The sequence below is a fragment of the Taudactylus pleione genome, unplaced genomic scaffold (genome assembly GCF_031769625.1).
Source record: "Taudactylus pleione unplaced genomic scaffold, aTauple2 ptg000027l, whole genome shotgun sequence".
NCBI lineage: Eukaryota > Metazoa > Chordata > Amphibia > Anura > Myobatrachidae > Taudactylus > Taudactylus pleione.
In genome coordinates this window covers 4,413,401-4,437,867 of record NW_028284429.1, presented here as the reverse complement: position 1 = coordinate 4,437,867, position 24,467 = coordinate 4,413,401, and the positions used below count along the sequence as shown (strand labels likewise).

The window sequence follows — 24,467 nt, the reverse complement described above, 5'->3', positions numbered from 1 at the left end:
ACAACAAAAAAAATCTTAGTCGGAAGATATATTGCATTTTAAGTAAAGAAATTACAAAATAAGATTCCCAATCATGCGCAGACTAAAGGAAAACTGTTCACTCTAATGGCGAATTGATGTTAGACTCCTACATTTTTATACGTTCCCATCATACGTTCCTCATATAATCCCCAATTCATGAATCCCAGGAAACTTGACCCTTGTTGCAGTTTATTTAGGCAAAATACGAGCTGTAGTTACTATGTAGTCATCTAAAGAACAGAGTAGACACCATGGAGCACTTGTATTCCATATATGTTTGGTGTTATACTGACACTACAATCCTGCAGTGGCCAAATTCTGACTGGATTTATCATCCTGTCCTTTAACCACTTAACTGACGAATTCTTTCTCCAAAAACCGCTCCGAAATTGTCGGTTTATTTTATGATTGAATTAGGTCAGGAACAGCTTATTAAAAGTTTTGTAAAAAAAAAATGCTGGCAATTTTTATGGTATATACTAGTACTGATGGCCATCGATAGAAACATCAATTGTGACCACAGCTGCTGATGTTTCCTTAACATCGGTTGGGGGCTGCCATCTATATACGTGCATGTGTATATATATATATATATATATATATATATATATAATATATATGGCCAGGGCTCTGATTTACTTATGGGGGTGGGGCTTTCCAGAATGGGGGAGAGGCTGCTGATAGCGGGGGTGGAGTGAGGGAAGAACAGCGCTGATAGCGCTACCTTCCCTACCCGGCGTCTGCTGCTAGCCGGAGTTGGAGGGAGAGAAGGACAGCGCTGTTAGCGCCCTGTCAGCAGCCACCGGGCTGCGGCTAGCCGGCAACGAGGGAGAGAAGGACAGCGCTATCAGTGCTGCCTTCTCTGCCCTGTCCTCTCGGCAGCGACCCGGGGAGGGGGTGGGTGCGCCGGCGCTGAGCTGGCCGATCACTGCAGTGATCGGCCCACGGGGAGGGACAAAGGGCCTGATTCAGAGCCGCTCGTAAGCGGCCGCTCGTTCGCTCCGAGCGATGTTCGCACAACTGCGCATGCGTATGGGTCGTAATGCGCATGCGCCAACCAGTCATTGCGGTCGGAAATCGAGCGCTCGCAAAATAGCGAGGGGCTGCTAATTTGAGTGACAGGATGAGGCGTTTGTGGGTGGTAACAGGGGAAGGTGCTTGAAAATGGGGAGTGGTGATCCGAATGCAGGCGTGCCAAACGGTCAAAACGGGCGTTTTAAGGGTGTGCATAATTAACAAAGCAGCATCATCGACCACGTCACTTGGTTGTCTCTTAGCCTGAACTGTTCGCATGATTGCGGTAGGAAAATCCAACCACAAGCACTGCGAGCAGTTCAGACGCCTTTCGATGTACTCGATTAGTCTAATAAATAGCGGAGATGACGTAGGATGCGAGCGGCCAGGGGGCGTCTTTACAAAATAGCGAGCGCATGTTTCGTTCGCTCGCTCAGACATAGAGGCGTCAACAGACCGCAAAGAGCGAGCGCTCAATTTAAATAGCCGGCCCCTTTCTCAGAACGAGCGAGCGCAAATAGCGTCCGGCTCTGAATCAGGCCCAAAGTGTGCAGAGGGACCAGGAGGTCCCTCTGTGATTGGCGGTTGCTAGTGAATGATTTTCCAGCAGCCGCCCACAGTGCTTTTCTGACTGGTCGTATCCGATACGACCATGTCAGGGAAAGCCCAGTCTATTAACCATTTATAGTTGTCGTAAGCGGTACAGTCATAAACGGAGATTAACTAATCTGAACGTATGTCATGACCCCTTTTTAGTGTCAAAAACATGTACTAAAGGTGTTTATAACTTAAATAGACCTGCGTGTCCAACATTGGTAATTCCAGATAACCAGCCATGACTAGGTAAATGTAGAATGTAGAATGTGCACGGTGACTTTAATGGATTGCAAATTTTTAGGGGACGAGTTGCTGTAGGAAAGGGTGTGAAGACACCGGCAATGGCACATCTAGTGGCCCAATCCCACCCCGCAGTCGCTCATTTTTGTACTCTGGGCCTGATTCTGACCTGGTCGTGTGCGCTCGCAACCGGGTCGATGGTGGCCCAGAGCGCATGCGCACGGCTCCGTCGTGCGCATGCGCGAGACCCGAATAGGGTCTTGTACCAAAGGGGGCGTGCTGTCGATGTTGAGTGACAGCACGCCCCCGTTGGTGGGCGGGCCGGGGGATTAGCTGCCCAAACAGAGGCGTTCCAGTGGGAGAGATTTCGGCTTTGTTAGAGCCGAAATCTCTCTGGGGCTTGCGGCAACGAGACCCTACCACAAGGGGCTCGTCGCAAGCCCGATGGTTGCGATGGTCTTGACCATCGCGACCATCTTCCTGGCCGCTCGCTATAGCTGTGGGTGGTCACCCACAGCTATGCGAGCGGCCAGGAGGCTGTCCTAAAAAAAAATAGCCCAGCCCTGATTCAGAGCGAGCGCTTTGTCAGAGCGTTCGGCTCTGAATTAGGGCCTCTGTCCTAAGGGACCGCAAGCAAAAATCGGTAATCCTAATGCTACCATAATTACGGCATGCAGCTGCACTTACCCGCAGGGGTGGGATAACTGAATTGGCCCCATGTTGTCACAGATCTGCTAATGCTGAATGCAGAAGGAGAGTTTAGAAGCGTTTTTCGTCACTTCTCATTTTGTTTATGTTAAAGGTTTTTCTTTGCTCTTTTAGTTATTAGAAAAAAAAATATCAGTCACTTTTCAGCACTGATATATTGTGTATTGTTGAAATAACTGATGCATTGACACAACTTTATTCTCCTCCTCGTGCCTCTCCTCTACGTCACAGTGTAAAGTGAGATTCTGTGCTATGAGCTTTGAAGTATCCTAAGTAACAGGATCTCTGATTGGACTGCGTTTTGGTGAATTTGTACGCACGCTTCCGGATGCAGCGTTGAATGTGTGCCGGCTGGCGCAGCGTATCTTGCATTTTTTCGGTCTGCGCAGCATTGTGTAACAGGGCCGTTGTGTGTTTCTATTACGTCTGTGCATAGAAGAGGCAGAATTGGACTCTGACAGGGTGTGTTCTCCTGTAGGCCAAGCTAAGTGAGGACACATCAACGGAACTGCGGACATGAATGCAAACATGTATGCTTCCAGATGTGTCATTTGTGTCTGATATAAGACGTCTTTAAGTGTGCACTGATAATGACTAGTATCAAACCAAGAGTGCTGATAAGGGGCAACGCACCGCAAGGTAAGTACATCTCTGCACAATGGTGAATATAGGGCCTGATTCAGAGCCGGACGCTATTTGCGCTCGCTCGTCCAGAAAAAAGGGGTGGCTTTTCAAATGAACCGTTCGCTCTTTGCGGTTTGTTCACGCCTCTAGGTCTGAACGAGCGAACAAAACTTGCAGGCGTTTTTTGGGAAACTACGCCCCCTGGCCGCTCGCATCCTATGTCATGTCCGCTATTTATTAGATTAATCGAGTACATCGACCAGCGTATGAACTGCTCGCTATTCTTGTGGTTGGTTTTTCCTACCACAATCTTGCGAGCAGTTCTGGCTATAAAATAACCCAGTGACATGGTCAATGACGCTGCTGTATTAATTATGCACACCCATAAAATGCCCGTTTTGACCTTTAAGCACGCCTGCGTTCTGATCTCCACTCCCCGTTTTCAAGCACCTTCCCCTGTTACCACCCACATACGCCTCCTCCTGTCACTCAAAATAGCAGGCATTCGCTATTTAGCGAACAAACGATTTTCAGCCGCACTGACTGGTTCGCGCATGCGTATTACGATCCGTACGCATGCGCAGTTGTGCAAACATAGCTCGGAACGAGCGGCCGCTTACGAGCGGCTCTGAATCAGGCCCATACTCCCTTCTTGTGCAGGTCAGGCCTATAGTCTGCCAGCGATGTCCTAGCAAGCATAACTGAGATGCTATGCTTTTATCATTGAACTTTTTGACCTGTATGTAGCACTGGTTTTGGTTGTATTATGACACGATTAAATAGGCACAACATGGCCTATTTGGTAAATACAAGTCCCTTCCTATCTGTTAGTGCTGGTTAGATACATCTTTCAACAGAGTGTAGATGGCATCGCCTGTATGTGCATTCTGTCACTGCCTGCATACAATGCCCTTTATATCCCTGATCCCTACAGACCTGTCTCCTGCTAAACATTATTTACATGGAAAGCTATTTGTTAAATAAAAGAAAATATAGACTTGAAACAGTGTAGATCTATCTTCATACAGTATTTGATAGATGAACATTTTCCTTAGCTGAGGAAAACTCAGGTGAGGCCATAGATCCTCCTCCAGTGGCGGCTGAAGAGCCTGTTTATAACATTGTATGAACCCATACATGTATGTCTCCTTTCTGTAAGGATGTAAGAAGCCACCACAGGTGGCTTGATTGAGACCTTTATGAATGGGATTGCCAAAGGGAGTCCAAATGAAATATCCTGAGATAATTTCTGATTGGCTGTAAAACAAGTGTGATGTCACCCAGCAGAAGGCTGCTTGCTCCATATGGACTATGGCCCTGATTCAGACCCACTCGCGAGCGGCTGTCCGCACGCAAGTGGGTCGATGGTCTGCACTGCGCATGCGCACGACGGAGGGAGCTCCGTCGTGCGCATGCGCGAGACGCGACGAGCGAAGGACTTTCCTTCGCTCGTAGTGTCTCATCAAAGGGGGCGTGCTGTCGATGTTGACTGACAGCACGCCCCCTTTGGTGGGCGTGCCTGACAGACGGAGGCCGTCTGAAGCCGGCCCCACTGACATCACTAGTGAGCCAAAATCACTCCTGGCCTTGCGGTTGAAAAACTCAACCGCAGGCTTCTGCTCGCAGTTTCGATGGTCGCGATGGTCAAGACCATCGCGACCATCATCCTGCACGCTTGTATATGCTGTGGGTGGTGACCCACAGCTATACGAGCGTCCAGGAGGACGCTCCATATTAATGGAGGTGGGCCCTGATTCAGAGCGAGCGCTCTGGTCAGAGCGTCCGGCTCTGAATCAGGGCCAATGGCTTCAATATTACTCGGAGTATATACCAATCCTAACTATAGTCTACAGTGAGCCACTGCTGTGTCCTAACTACCTACCATCAGAAGCTCAACAAACTGTTCATCCTGTTCCCTTTTATCTTGATTAAACCTGATCAGTTAAAGGGGAAAAATAAAACTATTTGGAGCTCAGTTATACAAAAGGGTGACCTGGATGGAACTACCATTACGTCACAAGCTGTAATGGGAAGATTTGGCTTTGTGCTCACACAGTACCAGGAGGATGCCAGTCTGGTAAGCATACAGCTAGTGTCCATTTGTGTACAGAGCTATCTAGCACCATCTACTGGCCATTTGTTTTATAGCATGCACATCATTTTGCCGGTCGCAAAATTTAGCAGACGGGCAGTGGGCACGAATCGGTTAGCATCTATAATGAAGCATAATCTCAAAAAAAAAAAAAAAAAAAGATTTGAGAGATAATATGCATTATACGTAATTCAAATATGTCAAAAAGTTGATGATTCAAGAATTTGCTCATACAAGCCCCTTGTACCCACAGCATAAAGTGCATTGCAGTGAGATCATATGTAAGGAACGTTGAGTCCTGATGTGCATATGTTTTATATGAGACCTTTCCAAGCTTATTTTTGCACAGTGTTCAGGAACTTGTTAGATGCAGGTAGGTGACTGTAGCCTAAAGACCATATTACCGGTTAGAGTGTGATCAGTTGGACTGCCCAGATGTAACGCACTGGGGCATAGGATGGGATGTAGTCGCTGTGTAAACTAGCTGTTGATGTAGGGGTCAGCAGCCTGTGACTCTTCAGTTGCAGGGGGAACTACTATTTCCAGCATGCCGAATCCTACCCTACAGGGCAGTTACTAAGAGCAAGTAGCATCAGCAGTAATGATACACACAGGCGGGTCATGATCAGGAGAATTAGGTGCTGCGTTGGGTCGGTAACTGTTGTGTCATTGAGAAGACCTGTCGCACACAATGCTTTCTGGTACAGCGCAACGAGTGACTTTATTATTACATATGTGTACAATAGGTAAATGATGTGTAAGTGATGCCTTTTATCATCAGTCTGATATACATTGCGTGACTTTAGGCTTCCCGAACATTGCTATGTTTTGCTTTTACATTTTGTGCCGATCAGGCCCAACTTAGGCCCGTATTCAATTAGAGGCGAAAAATCGGAGAAGCTTCGCCTGTCCGACTTGCCGTCTCCTTTGCCTGTTTTTGAGGCAAAATTTTTTTGTGAGCGTTCACGCTTTTCTCCCTATTCAATTCCGAAACAGGCGACAACGGAAAGCGGCGAATGCGGAACAGGCGGAAAGTGCTGTCAGAATTGGGGAAATCGGTCTGTACCCCCCAAAAAAGATGCAGTAACATAGGGAATGAGTGTAGATGTGTACTGATAGCCCTAATAAAAGTGTTTGGGGTACTTAAGTTGTTTAAATTGCTTAATAGTGTCTTTGCATTAGTGGTGAAGAATGGCATAAAGCTGTATTTTTGGGTGACAATAAGTAGTCCAGTAAAATTTGGGGTACTTGAAAATGGGTGCTAGCATATTTTTATGTCTCTAAAGTGAATTTTTAAAAAACGTCAAACGCTCCTGCTACATACACCTGCAATCCTAAAAAGACCTGCCCCATCCTTGCAGACCACCAAGAAGTCTATTTCGCTAGCTTTTATGTTTGTCCCCCCACTTATTACTGTTTCGCCCCAAAAATGAAAGTACTTTTTTGGGGTGTTCTTAGGTTTTTTTTTTTTTTTTTTTTAAAGATTTGTCCTTGGGGGGACTGTGCCAAGGGTTCTGGGTTGTTTCCCCACGTTTGCACCCCAAAATAAAGATTTTGTCCTTTTCTTCCGCTATTCATAGGAGATACTTTTTCGCCTATTACATTGTATTGAGTTTCCGCTTTGGCAAATTCCTGGTGGAATTGAATTTGGAGATAAGTTCCGAACAGGCGAAAAGCGGCAATAGGCTAAACTTTTTCGTCGATTACGGCTTTTCGCCTCTAATTGAATACGGCCCTTAAATGGCAACTTTCCCATTTAAGGTGCATACACACTAGACGATATTTTGCGCGATTTGCCCGATTTCAACGCATTGGAGCGACAAATCGTGTAAAATATGTTGAAATCGTGAGTATCTACTCACGATGCCGATGCGCGTACCCACGGGTCGTACATCGCATCTTCAGATCTGGCCTATAGCAGGCAAGATCTGCCAATCTCCTTCACAAGATTAAAGTCATTGGTCAGATCGTTTGTCAGATTGGACCGTTTATGCGCGATATCGTTTGTCTGGGAGTGCCTGGGGAGTTCAAGGGAAATCGTTGACGATATTGAATCTTCTGCGAGTCGTCTAGTCTGTACGCACCTTTTAGACTCTTTAAAGTACAATTTAATTCAGTATTTGGCGTTTACCTGTTGTCCAAATTTCTTTTAATTACGAGCCTTAGAATTCGATCAAAGTACAGATCCTTTAATTTTGCTATCCCCGTGTATGTATGCATGTGTGTTTGTGTATATGTGTGGGTGTATATAGTAAATCAAAGTTTCAGTCCAGCAGGGGCTTTGTCACATTAAGTGCTGACCCCTTCTCTATACATCTGGTAGTGTGTTCCGGAGCGTTACAGTAGGTGCTGACCCCTTCTCTATACATCTGGTAGTGTGTTCCGGAGCGTTACAGTAGGTGCTGACCCCTTCTCTATCTATCTGGTAGTGTGTTCTGGAGCGTTACAGTAGGTGCTGACCCCTTCTCTATCTGGTAGTGTGTTCCGGAGCGTTACAGTAGGTGCTGACCCCTTCTCTATCTGGTAGTGTGTTCCGGAGCGTTACAGTAGGTGCTGACCCCTTCTCTATCTGGTAGTGTGTTCCAGAGCGTTATAGTAGGTGCTGACCCCTTCTCTATCTATCTGGTAGTGTGTTCCAGAGTGTTACAGTAGGTGCTGACCCCTTCTCTATCTGGTAGTGTGTTCCGGAGCGTTACAGTAGGTGCTGACCCCTTCTCTATCTGGTAGTGTGTTCCGGAGCGTTATAGTAGGTGCTGACCCCTTCTCTATCTATCTGGTAGTGTGTTCCAGAGTGTTACAGTAGGTGCTGACCCCTTCTCTATCTGGTAGTGTGTTCCGGAGAGTTACAGTAGGTGCTGACCCCTTCTCTATCTGGTAGCGTGTTCCGGAGCGTTACAGTAGGTGCTGACCCCTTCTCTATCTATCTGGTAGTGTGTTCCGGAGCGTTATAGTAGGTGTTGACCCCTTCTCTATCTATCTGGTAGTGTGTTCCGGAGCGTTATAGTAGGTGCTGACCCCTTCTCTATCTATCTGGTAGTGTGTTCCGGAGCGTTATAGTAGGTGCTGACCCCTTCTCTATCTATCTGGTAGTGTGTTCCGGAGCGTTACAGTAGGTGCTGACCCCTTCTCTATCTATCTGGTAGTGTGTTCCGGAGCATTACAGTAGGTGTTGACCCCTTCTCTATCTATCTGGTAGTGTGTTCCAGAGCGTTATAGTAGGTGCTGACCCCTTCTCTATCTATCTGGTAGTGTGTTCCGGAGCGTTATAGTAGGTGCTGACCCCTTCTCTATCTATCTGGTAGTGTGTTCCGGAGCGTTATAGTAGGTGCTGACCCCTTCTCTATACATCTGGTAGTGTGTTCCAGAGCGTTATAGTAGGTGCTGACCCCTTCTCTATCTATCTGGTAGTGTGTTCCGGAGCGTTATAGTAGGTGCTGACCCCTTCTCTATCTGGTAGTGTGTTCCAGAGTGTTACAGTAGGTGCTGACCCCTTCTCTATCTGGTAGTGTGTTCCGGAGCATTACAGTAGGTGCTGACCCCTTCTCTATCTATCTGGTAGTGTGTTCCGGAGCATTACAGTAGGTGCTGACCCCTTCTCTATCTATCTGGTAGTGTGTTCCGGAGCGTTACAGTAGGTGCTGACCCCTTCTCTATCTGGTAGTGTGTTCCGGAGCGTTACACTAGGTGCTGACCCCTTCTCTATCTATCTGGTAGCGTGTTCCGCAGCGTTATATAAATAGATGCGGGAGTCTATACTAAGATGCCCATTTATTTGGCATGTAGAAGCCCCTAGTATAAATGGTTCTCGTGATCCCTACTTTGGCATGGCTAAGATACATTTTACTCCATGATTGAAGACCTGGGGAAAAAGATAAGAGGAAACCACAAACACTATGACAAAAACATCTGTCTCAAAAAAATTGTGACATTTTTATCAATTTTTTTTGTTCACTTAATTGACCTTTGTGCATCCTATGTGAATATTGGGGATAAGTGGGCTATTTGTAATTGCTGTCTATTCCCCTGATGCTAATGGGCAGTACAGTAATCTGTTAATTATTATTATTATTGGTGTGAATTGATCTTCCTGATTGGCCGGGAGTCCGTAACCTCCGCTCCTTAGTTTGCCATCACGATGGTCCCTTTCCTGCACAGTTGCTGATGCGATTACTGTCCCTTCGCATTGTTTTGCTCATTCACAAATCACCACACGGTCGGGATGTTTGCGCCTTTCTATTAATGTGCACCAAAGGAGAATTATGAATCGGTTTGCTTTTGTAGTTCTCAATTGGATTGGGTGCCATTCATGCGCTGGGAACATTGGACTGAATGTAATTTCTTCACAGAGCACCGTGACTTGATGTGACTGAGCCCTAGAGAGGCCTGGTCATGTGACACTGGCACTGGCTTGTACACGTGCAGCGAGGGGGGGGGATAGGTGGGGAGCGGGAGGGAGTTGCTGCGGATTAGTGTACTTATGTCCATTTACTGGCCACAGGCTCCTCTACGTATCTCCCCTCTTCCTGGGAAGTGAACGGCGCATCGCGTCGGCTCTGTACTTTTCCAGAACAACTTGGTAGAGAAAGTGATGTCAACTATTCACTGTTAAATCCGAACTGTCAGCTCTGCACGGCAGCTAATCAGGGGGGAGAAGTCCCTGCTTCTCCTGCACACGTGTGTGATTATTAGCACAAGAGGAATCGTTTGAACATAGCACCTACACAATGTATGTCTGCGCCTGTGTGTATGTTATATATACATTTCTTAAATGAGTAGAAATTTATCATAATAATGTTCCCTTTGTCTTACTGTACATGAGAGAAGAATTACTCCAGGGTTTTTAATCCCTGAGCACACAGGGAGACCTGGTTTAAATGCCAGCGTGGGGTCACCTGCCTCCCTGGCAACAAATATGTTGCCCGTTTGGACAGGGAAACGGTGCCTGGATAATGCCAGCGTGGGGTCCCCTGGCTACCTGGCAACAAAAATGTCGCCCGTTTGGACAGGAAACGGTGCCTGGATAATAAATGCCAGCGTGGGGTCACCTGGCTCCCTGGCAACAAAAATGTTACCCGTTTGGACGGGGAAACAGTGCCTGGATAATGCCAGCGTGGCGTCACCTGGCTCCCTAGCAACAAAAATGTTGCCCGTTTGGACAGGAAACGGTGCCTGGATAATAAATGCCAGCGTGGGGTCACCTGGCTCCCTGGCAACAAAAATGTTACCCGTTTGGACGGGGAAACGGTGCCTGGATAATGCCAGCGTGGCGTCACCTGGCTCCCTAGCAACAAAAATGTCACCCGTTTGGACAGGGAAACTGTGCATGGATAATAAATGCCAGCGTGGGGTCACCTGGCTCCCTGGCAACAAAAATGTCACCCGTTTGGACAGGGAAACGGTGCCTGAATAATGCCAGCGTGGGGTCACCTGGCTCCCTAGCAACAAAAATGTCACCCGTTTGGACAGGGAAACGGTGCCTGGATAATGCCAGTGTGGGGTCACCTGGCTCCCTAGCAACAAAAATGTCGCCCGTTTGGACAGGGAAACTGTGCATGGATAATAAATGCCAGCGTGGGGTCACCTGGCTCCCTGGCAACAAAAATGTCACCCGTTTGGACAGGGAAACGGTGCCTGAATAATGCCAGCGTGGGGTCACCTGGCTCCCTAGCAACAAAAATGTCACCCGTTTGGACAGGGAAACGGTGCCTGGATAATGCCAGTGTGGGGTCACCTGGCTCCCTAGCAACAAAAATGTCGCCCGTTTGGACAGGGAAACTGTGCATGGATAATAAATGCCAGCGTGGGGTCACCTGGCTCCTTGGCAACAAAATTGTTGCCCGTTTGGACAGGAAACTGTGCGTGGATAATAAATGCCAGCGTGGGGTCACCTGGCTCCCTGGCAACAAAATTGTCGCCCGTTTGGACAGGTAACTGTGCCTGGATAATAAATGCCAGCATGGGGTCACCTGTCAACAAAAATGTTGCCCATTTGGACAGGGAAACGGTGCCTGGATTTTACATTTGTACAGTGCCATATAAAAGGAAATGAAACCAGTGCTATTTAGTTGTGTCTCTATTATTTTATGTTTCTCTGTAAGGCTTAGGCTTTTTCCTCAAATACTGCTCCTTTTTATTTTGATGTGAATGCGGTAGATGTGTTAATAGTGCACAGCTCAGTTGCCGTCTTGGAGCTGCAGGCACTGGGGTGGTATGGTAACCTGTCTCCAGGACTGATTTACCGCAGGGTAACTCTCTCAGGAGGTCTGGCCCCTCTCCTCCAGTACACTCCTAGGAGCCGGTGCTGACCCAAAGTCTGCCGTCGGTGCGGTCTCTGAGCTCCGTGAGTTTATTCGCCCCCATGCGTGTAGCAGTACGCATTTTAGTGAGGGCAAACTCCCCAATCCGCTTGCTTGGTTTCATAGCTGTACTTGCCATCCTGGCGCACTTGCACCAGCCTATACAAGGTACGGGAGATGCACCTTAAAACAGATGCATTGACGCTTGTGTCCAACTCCGCGTTACACCTGCTGCTCCATCTGCGCTCCCTCCCTGTACTTTTCCTGCATGACTTACGCCCCTTTAGCTGCACGTGGAGAGGTCACTGAAATTCACATGACTCTGCGTCGCCCGCGCTTTCATGCGCTCAGTCCCGAAGCATGCTTGGTGCGAGCTCACACACATCCGCAATCGGGCGTGCGCAGCACAGTCTCTACTAGTGTTCACATGTGCAGCGTGACCTCCGCGTTCATTGCCCAGCGGGACGGTGCCACGTCACTCGTATTGTGGGACTCTTGCACAAGTAGAGGAACTTGTGTACATTACACTTTGTCTATCATCAGGGAGAAGTTTGTAGTTGGGCCCTATAACCATGGGCCTGATACATTACGGATCGCAACAGCACACGCAGATCGGTCGATGGTGCATACTGCACATGCATATGCATCGTAGCGCGCGAGTTAGCATTGCGATCAGGTACGTAGATACAAAGCCATCGCAGAGAGCGGGACGGGACGTAGTGTTTGGGGGTGGTGACGGAGGAGTGGTGGAAACGCAGCCGCGCCTGTCCGTTTTTAGCTCCGCAGTTGCATGAGCGTGCATAAATTAGCCACTGCGACGGCATACGCAGCTTGAGTGCTCACTGCGTGCGACGAGGTTAGCAATTTCTGAGTAAGGTCAGACCTGTTGTAATTGCGCGCGAGGGGCCGGTGTTACTCGATGTTCCCGATGTATACGCTGGAATGCAAGGTACTACGGTTGTGCGGAAGTGGTAGTGGGCGTCTCTATGCTGGCTTTGGCCGTCTCTATATTAGCGTTGCGTTTGCAGTCATTGGCATATTTGTGCGTGCGTAGTCATAGCTGCGATTACGCTATAGAAATCCATAATGGATCAGGCCCCATGTCAGACTTTGCCTAAAGTTCTCCCAATTAGTATGACTGCATGTGGGAGGCTCAAACAATGAAATGGTTAATATCTGGGGGTCATGGAGAAAGTTATGTCCCCACTCACCCTCCATCCACTGGTCTAAAAATTTAGTGTGTTTTTTAAATCTTAACTTTTGTTTCTTTCTCTTTTGGCCTTTTTGTATTCAGTATATGCTGTAGATAATAGGTACTAATTAACCGATCGTGTTCTCTGTAGACTGGTTAGCCCGAACCCTTCTACATGAGAGAGACTACTAAGTATCCTAAAGTGAAGATGATCGGCAATGCCAGCGTGGAGCAGAGACAGGCGGGGAACGCTAAATTAATGGGTTATTTCTGCAACATTAATAACTGCGCGCAGTCATATTTTTGAAGATGGTGTCTGTGTGTGTATATTATGTGTGTATGTAAAGTATGTTTACTTTGCAACGGGAAAAGTATACATTCCAATGAAGCAGCACTCAGGTCGAGAAATACACTCAGTACACAACAGGTATAGTGATCCGACGTTTCAACTAGAGATGAGCGGGTCTGGTTTACTTAGTTCTTTTCGCCAAAATTATCGCAAGCTCGGATTATTTATTGGCTATCCAAAACACGTGATAGCCGATAGCCAATAAAATGCAGTTTTTTAGAATTCCGAACATATCCGAGTAAAACCGAACCCGCACATCTCTAGTTTCAATGCCTTTTAATATAGCGTTTTCTTCAGGTATTTAAACCCTGAGGAAAATGCTATATTAAAGGCATTGAAACGTTGGATCACTATACCTGCTGTGTACTGAGGGCCTGATTCAGAGCTGAACGCTCTGACCAGAGCGCTCGCTCTGAATCAGTGCCCTCCATGAAAATGGAGCGGCCTCCTGGCCGCTCGTATAGCTGTGGGTGACCACCCACAGCATATGCGAGCGGCCAAAAAGATGGTCGCGATGGTCTTGACCATCGCGACCATCGGACTTGCGACGGAGACCCTGCGGTAGGGTCTCCCTGCCACAAGCCCTGGAGTGATTTTGGCTCTATCAGAGCCAAAATCACTCCCACTGACATCACTAGTGATGTCAGTGGGGCCGGCTTCAGACAGTAGGCGTTCCCATGGGAACGCCTCCGTCTGGCAGGCACGCCCACCAAAGGGGGCGTGCTGTCAATCAACATCGACAGCACGCCCCCTTTGGTGCGAGACCCGGAGCGATGGAAAGCCCGTCGCTCCCCGAGTCTCACGCATGCGCACTGGGGGAACATCGACCCACTTGCGAGCGTACTGACGCTCACGAGCGGGTCTGAATGACCCCCTGAGTGTATTTCTCGACCTGAGTGCCGCTTCATTGGAATGTGTATGTATGTATGTATATATGTGTATTCACACATATACTAACACACACGCAGGTTGTAGCTTCCTATATAAAGCAGAATATTTTAATGCTGTGCACAAGTGTTTTTTTTTTTTCTATAAATTTTGCATAATGTTCTTTCATTTTAAACGCTGCTTTTTATCTGTGATTTTGTGTTTTTGTTTGTTTGGTCGTTTTGCATCTCACCCCGTGAGTAAAAATCTTAATTTGCTGCATACCAGTATTTTCCATCCGAGCCCTGTTTATTTTTATTCTTTTTGAATGATCCAGTCTCCGCGATTTCAGAGGCATCTCTTCCAGCAGAGGAGGAGGAGGAGAAAAAAAAAAATCTGCCTGTTCTCTGCAGATTAGAGGGTGCTGGAGAGAAGGGAGAATCCTGCCTTGACAACAGACACGGCTCTGCGCTGATAGGCGCACAGCAGCCTATGAGGGCAGCCGCCTGCTTTCTGCAGTTTTGCACAGGTGCAAAATAAGTTCCTGATTTATCAATGAATTTTTCGCCATCTTGCCTCTGAAAACCCTGAGCCGTCCCCCGTAACCCCCAGGCGAATCTCCTTACGTCAACTGCAGAGACCAAAGCCGGTCTCTCCGTCTTCTGAATAAGTTTGAAGCTTAAATATTTGTTTTGGAACGTATTGGGTATATGTTGCCCGTAGCTCTGTCTCTGTATTACAGCTGACCTTTCCTGCTCTTGCAGATTGCACCTGCCCCAATTCTGGTTTTGACTGCAAATTAAAATTGAAATAGACAAATGATATACTTAATAGGTGAAGGTACTGTAGATTACAGTACATACATTTATTAGTCAAGATCATGTGATTGCTGTGTGTAACAATCCTCATCTCGCTATGAACGATTTCACATTCGTGTTTTCAAATGTCCGAGATTTTGGATGCAAAAAATTGTGACCTGTTGTTGTTCATTTTCTTTTCTTTTTATGTGTTTATTCAGTCCATAAAAGCCACCGCATGTTTCTGGTTCGTTCTCAAGGGCCTTTAAAAAATCGTTTTAGGAACCAGTTGTCGCTCATCCTGTTAATCTAGATAGAGTTTGGACGTAACACAATGGCGGTTCTAGCGCCAAAGAGCTGCAGCATAATTCTCCTGTCATCTACCCAAGAGGGCGAGAATTGTAGGAAGTCGGACAAATTGAAAGAATCTGGACGTGTTGCAGTCCTACTAACAAATGGGTAAACCTATTGGACGATAGTTTTGTACATACCTGTGAGGGGGGTCGGACTGGTGCCTGTGGCGTGCAATTCTCGTCTGGGTTCACAGGAAAGTGATAGATTACTATGACCGACACGAAATGTACTTCAGGGAGTGTCCCCTTTTTCTACCTGCTTAAAACTTATTAGATTTTCATTAGCGGGAATGGTGATTTGGCTAATTGGCAATGCTTGGACTATTAGTTCTACAACAGTTGAGGAGCCACTCGTTGGCTCCCTCTGCCTCTAGTCCTTGACCAAGCCCCATGCCCCAGCACAGCTGGCACTAACGCTTGGGAATTACCTCCTGTTGAGGATGGTGGATACATATATCTGGCCCTCTACCCTATTGTGCCCACCCAGCGCTAGGGACAGTCCTGGCAGCCGGGCTATTCAGACTATTTATAAAGGTATATCCTTCACCGACGCACAGCGTAGGCCTGCGAGCTGATATTCGGACCATGAATTTGCAGCGAATGTGACATCTGCTTAGAAACGCCACGTTCTAAGTTGTGCACTCCCTGGTGGGATTGGGGGGGGGGAACCACTTAAAAACTAACAGGGTGGCAATAATCACTATGGATAGTAATGTGCCCCAATGCATTATAATGTGAAACCATCGGCAAAGAACTGTACCTCTAAACCTTTGTGCTCAGATAGCTGCCTCTCTCCCGTCTCCTTCACTTTTAGCCTCCTTTTTTTTTTTTGTTTCACAGCCCCCTCCCCTCTTCTCATTGCAAATCCTCTCCGTAGAGCCTCGCCGGAGAGAGCGAGAGAGTGTTTGTATTCCAGTGGTGTAGCTCAGCCAGACAGGTCTGAAACAGAGTGTTTTATTTTTAGAATCTCTGTTGCCATTTTTATCCCGTAAAAAATATTCATCAGTGTCTGTGTGACAGGCCATCCGTTTTCATAAATATTCCATAGTCCTACTCCCTGCCTTTGTGCCACCCTGTGCGCACAGTGCCCGTCTCCTTCACCCTTCTACCTTTCAGGGGGCTTAAAGTGGAGGGGGGGGGGGGCTGAGATTAATTCATGTATTGTAGGTTTCAATTCACAAATCTGTAACGTCACGCGGTTCACTCGTCTGCACGCAGCACTGACGCAGTCGACTTATATTTTTGTGTCTGTTCTGGGTGAAATATACAAGAAAAGGCATTGAGCTCACTACAGACAGGGTGGAAGGGTCGTTTTTCCATTCCTACTTACCAAAATGTTTATTCATTTTACAGATTGTGAGACCTCCCCTATATATTTCTAGATTAAAAGTTTTTTAAATTGTCTTTGTGCAATAGTTCCTAAAACATGCATGAAATACATGGGGGGGGGTGTGTGTGTGTGTGTGTATATATATATATATATATCTCTATATAAATAAATACTGTATGTGTGTAGTCAATTATTTTCCCATCAACTCCTATGTGTTAATACAGATGTGTCCTCATAGTGTACATCTAGCCTCAATACGCCACGCAGCGTGACATTCCTGGCGTAAGTGAGCTGTCAGTTCGGTGCTACTCTGCTAGTGTCTGGCGTCTTTTTTTTTTTGCCAAAAATGCATCTAAGGGCCGTATTCAATTAGCGAAAAGTCCGTTTCGGCGATACTTTTTCGCCGATGTCATTCTCGCCGGTTTAAACTTATCCCCGTATTCAATTTGTCCGACTTATCGCCGGTGCAAAAAGTTTGCACCTTGTAACCTGCGGAAAAGTTTCGCCAATGGATACCCGGCGGGAAAAAAGTGCAGAATTGGGGTGCAAAATTGCGGCAGCTCCCCTAAACCCTTTTTACACCCCCCTTGACACTAATTGCATCAAGAAACGCTAAAAAAAAACACAAGACCCCCCAAAAAAGCACTTGGAAAAAGTGGGCGAAAAAAAATCAAAGTGGGGGTACAAAATAAAAAACTAGCGAAATAGCCTTTGGGGGGGGGGTCTGTAAGTATGGGGGAGGTGTATTATTGATTGCTGGTGCGTTTTTGGCGCTTTTTAATGCTGGACTTTAGCAACTTTAAAATATGCTTGCACCCATTTTCATGTACCCCAAATTTGATGGAACTACTTTTTCCCCCCCAAAAAAGTGCCTAAATGCTATTCTTCATCACTGTCCCAAAGACGCTAAATAGCACCTATTGGGACCATTCAACGACCCCAAATAAATACCACGGTGCTAATCGTGGGTACCCATAGTGAACCCCCATGTCAGAGCATCTTTTGGGGGGTGACAGGCTGATTTCCCCAAAAATGACAGCACTTTAAGCCTGTTTGCGTTTCGGCGGGTTCCGTTTTCGCTATTTCAAATTGAATACGGGGATACGCGAGGACGCGCGCGATACTTTTTCCGCACCTGAAACCAGCGACAATGGCGAAAAGTCCGGCAACTGACTTTTCGCTTCTAATTGAATACGGACCTAAGTCGCAATTCGACTAGGACGCACCAGCAGACTGCGCTGAGTAATGTGATATGTGACACCTGTATATCTGTGTGCACCTGAGTCTGTATATGGGAGACTGCACTGAGTAATGTGATATGTGACACCTGTATATCTGTGTGCTCCTGAGTCTGTATAAGGGAGACTGCGCTGAGTAATGTGATATGTGACACCTGTATACCTGTGTGCTCCTGAGTCTGTATATGGGAGACTGCGCTGAGTAATGTGATATGTGACACCTGTATATCTGTGTGCTCCTGAGTCTGTATATGGGAGACTGCGCTGAGTAATGTGATATGCGACACCTGTATATCTGTGTGCACCTGAGTCTGTATATGGGAGACTGCACTGAGTAATGGGATATGTGACACCTGTATATCTGTGTGCTCCTGAGTCTGTATAAGGGAGACTGCGCTGAGTAATGTGATATGTGACACCTGTATACCTGTGTGCTCCTGAGTCTGTATATGGGAGACTGCGCTGAGTAATGTGATATGTGACACCTGTATATCTGTGTGCTTCTGAGTCTGTATATGGGAGACTGCGCTGAGTAATGTGATATGTGACACCTGTATATCTGTGTGCTCCTGAGTCTGTATATGGGAGACTGCGCTGAGTAATGTGATATGTGACACCTGTATATCTGTGTGCTCCTGAGTCTGTATATAGGAGACTGCGCTGAGTAATGTGATATGTGACACCTGTATATCTGTGTGTACCTGAGTCTGTATATGGGAGACTGCACTGAGTAATGGGATATGTGACACCTGTATATCTGTGTGCACCTGAGTCTGTATATGGGAGACTGCACTGAGTAATGGGATATGTGACACCTGTATATCTGTGTGCTCCTGAGTCTGTATATGGGAGACTGCGCTGAGTAATGTGATATGTGACACCTGTATATCTGTGTGCTCCTGAGTCTGTATATAGGAGACTGCGCTGAGTAATGTGATATGTGACACCTGTATATCTGTGTGTACCTGAGTCTGTATATGGGAGACTGCACTGAGTAATGGGATATGTGACACCTGTATATCTGTGTGCACCTGAGTCTGTATATGGGAGACTGCACTGAGTAATGGGATATGTGACACCTGTATATCTGTGTGCTCCTGAGTCTGTATAAGGGAGACTGCGCTGAGTAATGTGATATGTGACACCTGTATACCTGTGTGCTCCTGAGTCTGTATATGGGAGACTGCGCTGAGTAATGTGATGTGTGACACCTGTATATCTATGTGCTCCTGAGTCTGTATATGGGAGACTGCGCTGAGTAATGTGATATGTGACACCTGTATATCTGTGTGCTCCTGAGTCTGTATATGGGAGACTGCGCTGAGTAATGTGATATGTGACACCTGTATATCTGTGTGCTCCTGAGTCTGTATATAGGAGACTGCGCTGAGTAATGTGATATGTGACACCTGTATATCTGTGTGCTCCTGAGTCTGTATATGGGAGACTGTGCTGAGTAATGTGATATGTGACACCTGTATATCTGTGTGCTCCTGAGTCTGTATATGGAGACTGTCCTGAGTAATGGGATATGTGACACCTGTATATCTGTGTGCTCCTGAGTCTGTATATGGGAGGCTGCGCTGAGTAATGTGATATGTGACGCCTGTATATCTGTGTGCTCCTGAGTCTGTATATGGAGACTGTCCTGAGTAATGGGATATGTGACACCTGTATATCTGTGTGCTCCTGAGTCTGTATATGGGAGACTGTGCTGAGTAATGTGATATGTGACACCTGTATATCTGTGTGCTCCTGAGTCTGTATATGGGAGACTGTGCTGAGTAATGTGATATGTGACACCTGTATATCTGTGTGCTCCTGAGTCTGTATATGGGAGACTGCGCTGAGTACTGTGATATGTGACACCTGTATATCTGTGTGCTCCTGAGTCTGTATATGGGAGACTGTGCTGAGTAATGTGATATGTGACACCTGTATATCTGTGTGCTCCTGAGTCTGTATATGGGAGACTGTGCTGAGTGATGTGATGTGTGACACCTGTATATCTATGTGCTCCTGAGTCTGTATATGGGAGACTGCGCTGAGTAATGTGATATGTGACACCTGTATATCTGTGTGCTCCTGAGTCTGTATATGGGAGACTGCGCTGAGTAATGTGATATGTGACACCTGTATATCTGTGTGCTCCTGAGTCTGTATATAGGAGACTGCGCTGAGTAATGTGATATGTGACACCTGTATATCTGTGTGCTCCTGAGTCTGTATAAGGGAGACTGCGCTGAGTAATGTGATATGTGACACCTGTATACCTGTGTGCTCCTGAGTCTGTATATGGGAGACTGCGCTGAGTAATGTGATGTGTGACACCTGTATATCTATGTGCTCCTGAGTCTGTATATGGGAGACTGCGCTGAGTAATGTGATATGTGACACCTGTATATCTGTGTGCTCCTGAGTCTGTATATGGGAGACTGCGCTGAGTAATGTGATATGTGACACCTGTATATCTGTGTGCTCCTGAGTCTGTATATGGGAGACTGCGCTGAGTAATGTGATGTGTGACACCTGTATATCTGTGTGCTCCTGAGTCTGTATATGGGAGACTGCGCTGAGTAATGTGATATGTGACACCTGTATATCTGTGTGCTCCTGAGTCTGTATATGGGAGACTGTGCTGAGTAATGTGATATGTGACACCTGTATATCTGTGTGCTCCTGAGTCTGTATATAGGAGACTGCGCTGAGTAATGGGATATGTGACACCTGTATATCTGTGTGCTCCTGAGTCTGTATAAGGGAGACTACGCTGAGTAATGTGATATGTGACACCTGTATACCTGTGTGCTCCTGAGTCTGTATATGGGAGACTGCGCTGAGTAATGTGATGTGTGACACCTGTATATCTATGTGCTCCTGAGTCTGTATATGGGAGACTGCGCTGAGTAATGTGATATGTGACACCTGTATATCTGTGTGCTCCTGAGTCTGTATATGGGAGACTGCGCTGAGTAATGTGATATGTGACACCTGTATATCTGTGTGCTCCTGAGTCTGTATATAGGAGACTGCGCTGAGTAATGTGATATGTGACACCTGTATATCTGTGTGCTCCTGAGTCTGTATATGGGAGACTGCGCTGTGTAATGTGATATGTGACACCTGTATTTCTGTGTGCACCTTAGTCTGTATATGGGAGACTGCGCTGATTAATGGGATATGTGACACCTGTATATCTGTGTGCCCCTGAGTCTGTATATGGGAGACTGCGCTGAGTAATGGGATATGTGACACCTGTATATCTGTGTGCACCTGAGTCTGTATATGGGAGACTGCGCTGAGTAATGGGATATGTGACACCTGTATATCTGTGTGCACCTGAGTCTGTATATGGGAGATTGTGCTGATTAATGCGATATGTGACACCTGTATATCTGTGTGCTCCTGAGTCTGTATATGGGAGACTGCGCTGAGTAATGTGATATGTGACATCTGTATATCTGTGTGCTCCTGAATGCTTATATGAAGCACAACAGAAGATTTAGGCCCTCATTCAGAGCCGTACGCTCTGAGCAGAGCGCACGCTCTGAATGAGGGCCGGGCTCCATTTTCATGGAGCGTCCTCCTGGACGCTCGTATAGCTGTGGGTCACCACCCACAGGCTATACGAGCGTGCATTGTGATGGTCGAGACCATCGCGACCATCGAATTTGCGAGCCGGAGCCTGCGGTTGAGGTTTTCAACCGCAAGCTCCGGAGTGATTTTGGCTCTATCAGAGCCAAAATCACTCCCACTGACATCACTAGTGATGTCAGTGGGCCGGCTTCTGACGGGAGGCGTTCCCGTGGGAACGCCCCCGTCAGGGAGGCACGCCCACCAAAGGGGGCGTGCTGTCAATCAACATTGACAGCACGCCCCCTTTGATCGGACACAACGAGCGAAGGACTTTCCTTCGCTCGTCGCGTCTGGCGCATGCGCACGACGGAGCTCCCTCCGTCGTGCGCATGCTCAGTCCATAACATCGACCCACTTGCGAGCGGACAGCCGCTCGTGAGTGGGTCTGAATCAGGCCCTTAATTGCTTTTGTCCCCTACAGTTTATCAGACCCTCCCCATAAATCTAGCAGCTCCACACTGAAAGTTGGGACTCATCCAACCGGCTTGAAGACAATATTTCTGAATAGCGAATTCCGAGTTCGAGCTCGTATTAAACCGTAGCGGATGTGCGCACAAGAATCTTCCAAATGGGGGTTCCTAGCTGTGGGTTCCCAGTGTACGTCTTCTCCCAAATTCTATTCTCAGGTGCTTTGCACTACGGCAGCAGAATGGTGCAATAGTACTTAATAAATCCATTGGTCCGTTTTCTGTGCCCCACATTTATCCCATCCCGCCATGTTTATTATTTTTAGCTGTTTCTTTCATGAAGATGCTGGGAGTTGCTTCTGTCTTATTAACTTGCAGTCTGCATAATTCTCATCCTTTTGTTCTTTGTTAAATGTGAGCTGGCATCTGTTAGACTGCGTTAGCATTCAGTCTGGGAGAATTCAGCGCTTTCTATATTGGGATCTGCTAAGCTAGTGCCCTGTGTGCTTGAATCAATTGGGGCTGCTATTTTTAGCAACAAAGGGGAATTGAAATGGCAATTTTCTTTCTATGTAATGGATCCCCAAGAGAAATACTGATGTAAGTTTTCTGTCATGCCTCCTCTGTGCACCCCCCCCCCCCCCCCCCGTCTTACTCCCTTCCCAAAAGAACTGCTGGGAGAGGCAGCTGTCACAGGTTTGCGGCAGTATTAATCTTTAATCAATGGAGTGTTTGCTCTATTCAGGTGTTCAGGCGAAGGACGGGGGTCACCCAAAGGGACTTGCTTTGAGCTGGCAAGCAGTCGTGCTCAGCCTGGGCTTTTAGATTTCGGTGGGTGAAGCAATAGACAGGGCGGCTATAAATACTCATTTGCTTGCAGTGTTCCTCCAGTCTATTTTTGATGTTTGATTCAGATAAGGTTGATTGGGAAGCTGCTAAAAATAACTGTTCCCAGAAAGTTGAGGACAAAGAGTGTAGAATATTTTTTTAACCCGCGCCGTCTGTCTTTTACGTCTTCCGACAGCCGGGCGATTTTGCTGGCGTCTTGCGTTTTTGATGGTGATGGCGTAATTGGGCTTCGCCCCAAGGGTTAATTTTCTTCACACGACACTATAAATCCAGCGCCGAGTACTTTGTAAGTTCTGGATGATGTGTTAATGACTGCGAGAGAATGTGTTCTCTCTCCAATGACAAAATATATCGTCTTTCTATATATATATATATATATATATATATGTATATATATATATATATATATAATGTTATAGTTACTGCTTTTAATTAAAGTGCTGTAAAGCCTGGGGCGTGTCGACGGCTGTGGAACTGTAAGTCATTGCACGTCCCTTCTGGGTTGTGTCTGGCTGGGATTTGGGCGCTGCGGTTTGGGAGCTTGCGCGCTGCTGACGTCCAGCGTAATGTATCATGCGTGATCGTATTTCTTCTATCAATGAGTAGCGGCTGCCATTGTATGCGCTGCGAAGGTGACCGGCAGTATAATCTAATGACAGCAACGGACAGCCGCTCGCGAGTGGGTCTGAATCAGGCCCATTGTTTCATTTTGGATTCCATGGTATTTCTTGGACCACCTAAACAAAAGTAGATATATAGTTAGCAGACATATTAAACTACAAAGTTTCAAATGTTGCATATTATTTCAGAGTTATGAGCATTTAGGCATTACTTTTTGGACAACCCTCGTACTTCTGCCAAATCTGCCGTGCAACATGGTGTTACCAAGGTGCCAAGTTACTGGCTCCTCTGTGATTTGCTCCCAAGTGAGTCTCAGGCCCATTGTGCATTACAGGGTACACGGAAACTTGGCTCTCCTGAATTATTTTGAGGCAGGCTGGGAAAGTAAAGTGAATCAGGGCAGGATTTGCCGTCTAGATAATAATACATTACATGGCTATCCTAAGGGAATATGGACAGGAGCGGGAGGCAATTTGGGTAGGAAACCCTATAATTGCTCCTGCATTGGTTCCCCCAAGCTCGTCCCAAAAGCTTCGTATCCCTTCTATACCTGGCTTACTGAAGATGGCAGTAAGAAGGTGCTAATGGGAAAAAGTACAGGTCAGGAAGCACAATAGGAGATGGGACCACATGCTGTACAAAGTGAGCTAGATGTGGTTGGCTATGTGGCCTGTTTCTCTGTGGCCTACACTGAAACTCGTGATATCAGCTAATTTCACAACTCTCCTTCTTTTGTCTTTTCTTTGTAGTTGTAACCGGAGCTACTGATGGGATTGGAAAAGCCTATGCAGAAGAGGTGAGACTTTGGTTCTACTTTAGCCAACATCCAAATAAAAGCACAGTGCAAGCAAGGATTGTCTGTAAGACGTGCTGCTGTCGGTCCATCATTTGGAAGCAAAATATGTTTTAGGTGGTGGTACCGGGAAATAATGTGTATTGTTGCATATTTGTAGCCTTCAAAACACGAAGGTGGTCTAAATTCAGCTAGAAAGGTCAGCTGGTTAGTGTTCAGACAATGTGAAAAGTTTTCCAAACGTCCGTACTGCTGGCGTGTGCTCTCCAAACGTCCGTACTGCTGGCGTGTGCTCTCCAAACGTCCGTACTGCTGGCGTGTGCTCTCCAAACGTCCGTACTGCTGGCGTGTGCTCTCCAAACGTCCGTACTGCTGGCGTGTGCTCTCCAAACGTCCGTACTGCTGGCGTGTGCTCTCCAAACGTCCGTACTGCTGGCGTGTGC

General features: G+C 46.8%; 1 protein-coding gene across 1 annotated transcript in view; it reads left to right on the top strand.

The window, feature by feature from the left end:
• HSD17B12 (hydroxysteroid 17-beta dehydrogenase 12) overlaps nt 1–24,467 on the top strand; it is a 98,669-nt gene that overhangs the window by 12,283 nt on the left and 61,919 nt on the right. Inside the window, exon 2 of the mRNA XM_088451812.1 lies at nt 23,981–24,027. Coding sequence (XP_088307938.1) covers nt 23,981–24,027 — 47 coding nt within the window. The remainder of the gene's footprint in view (nt 1–23,980; nt 24,028–24,467) is intronic.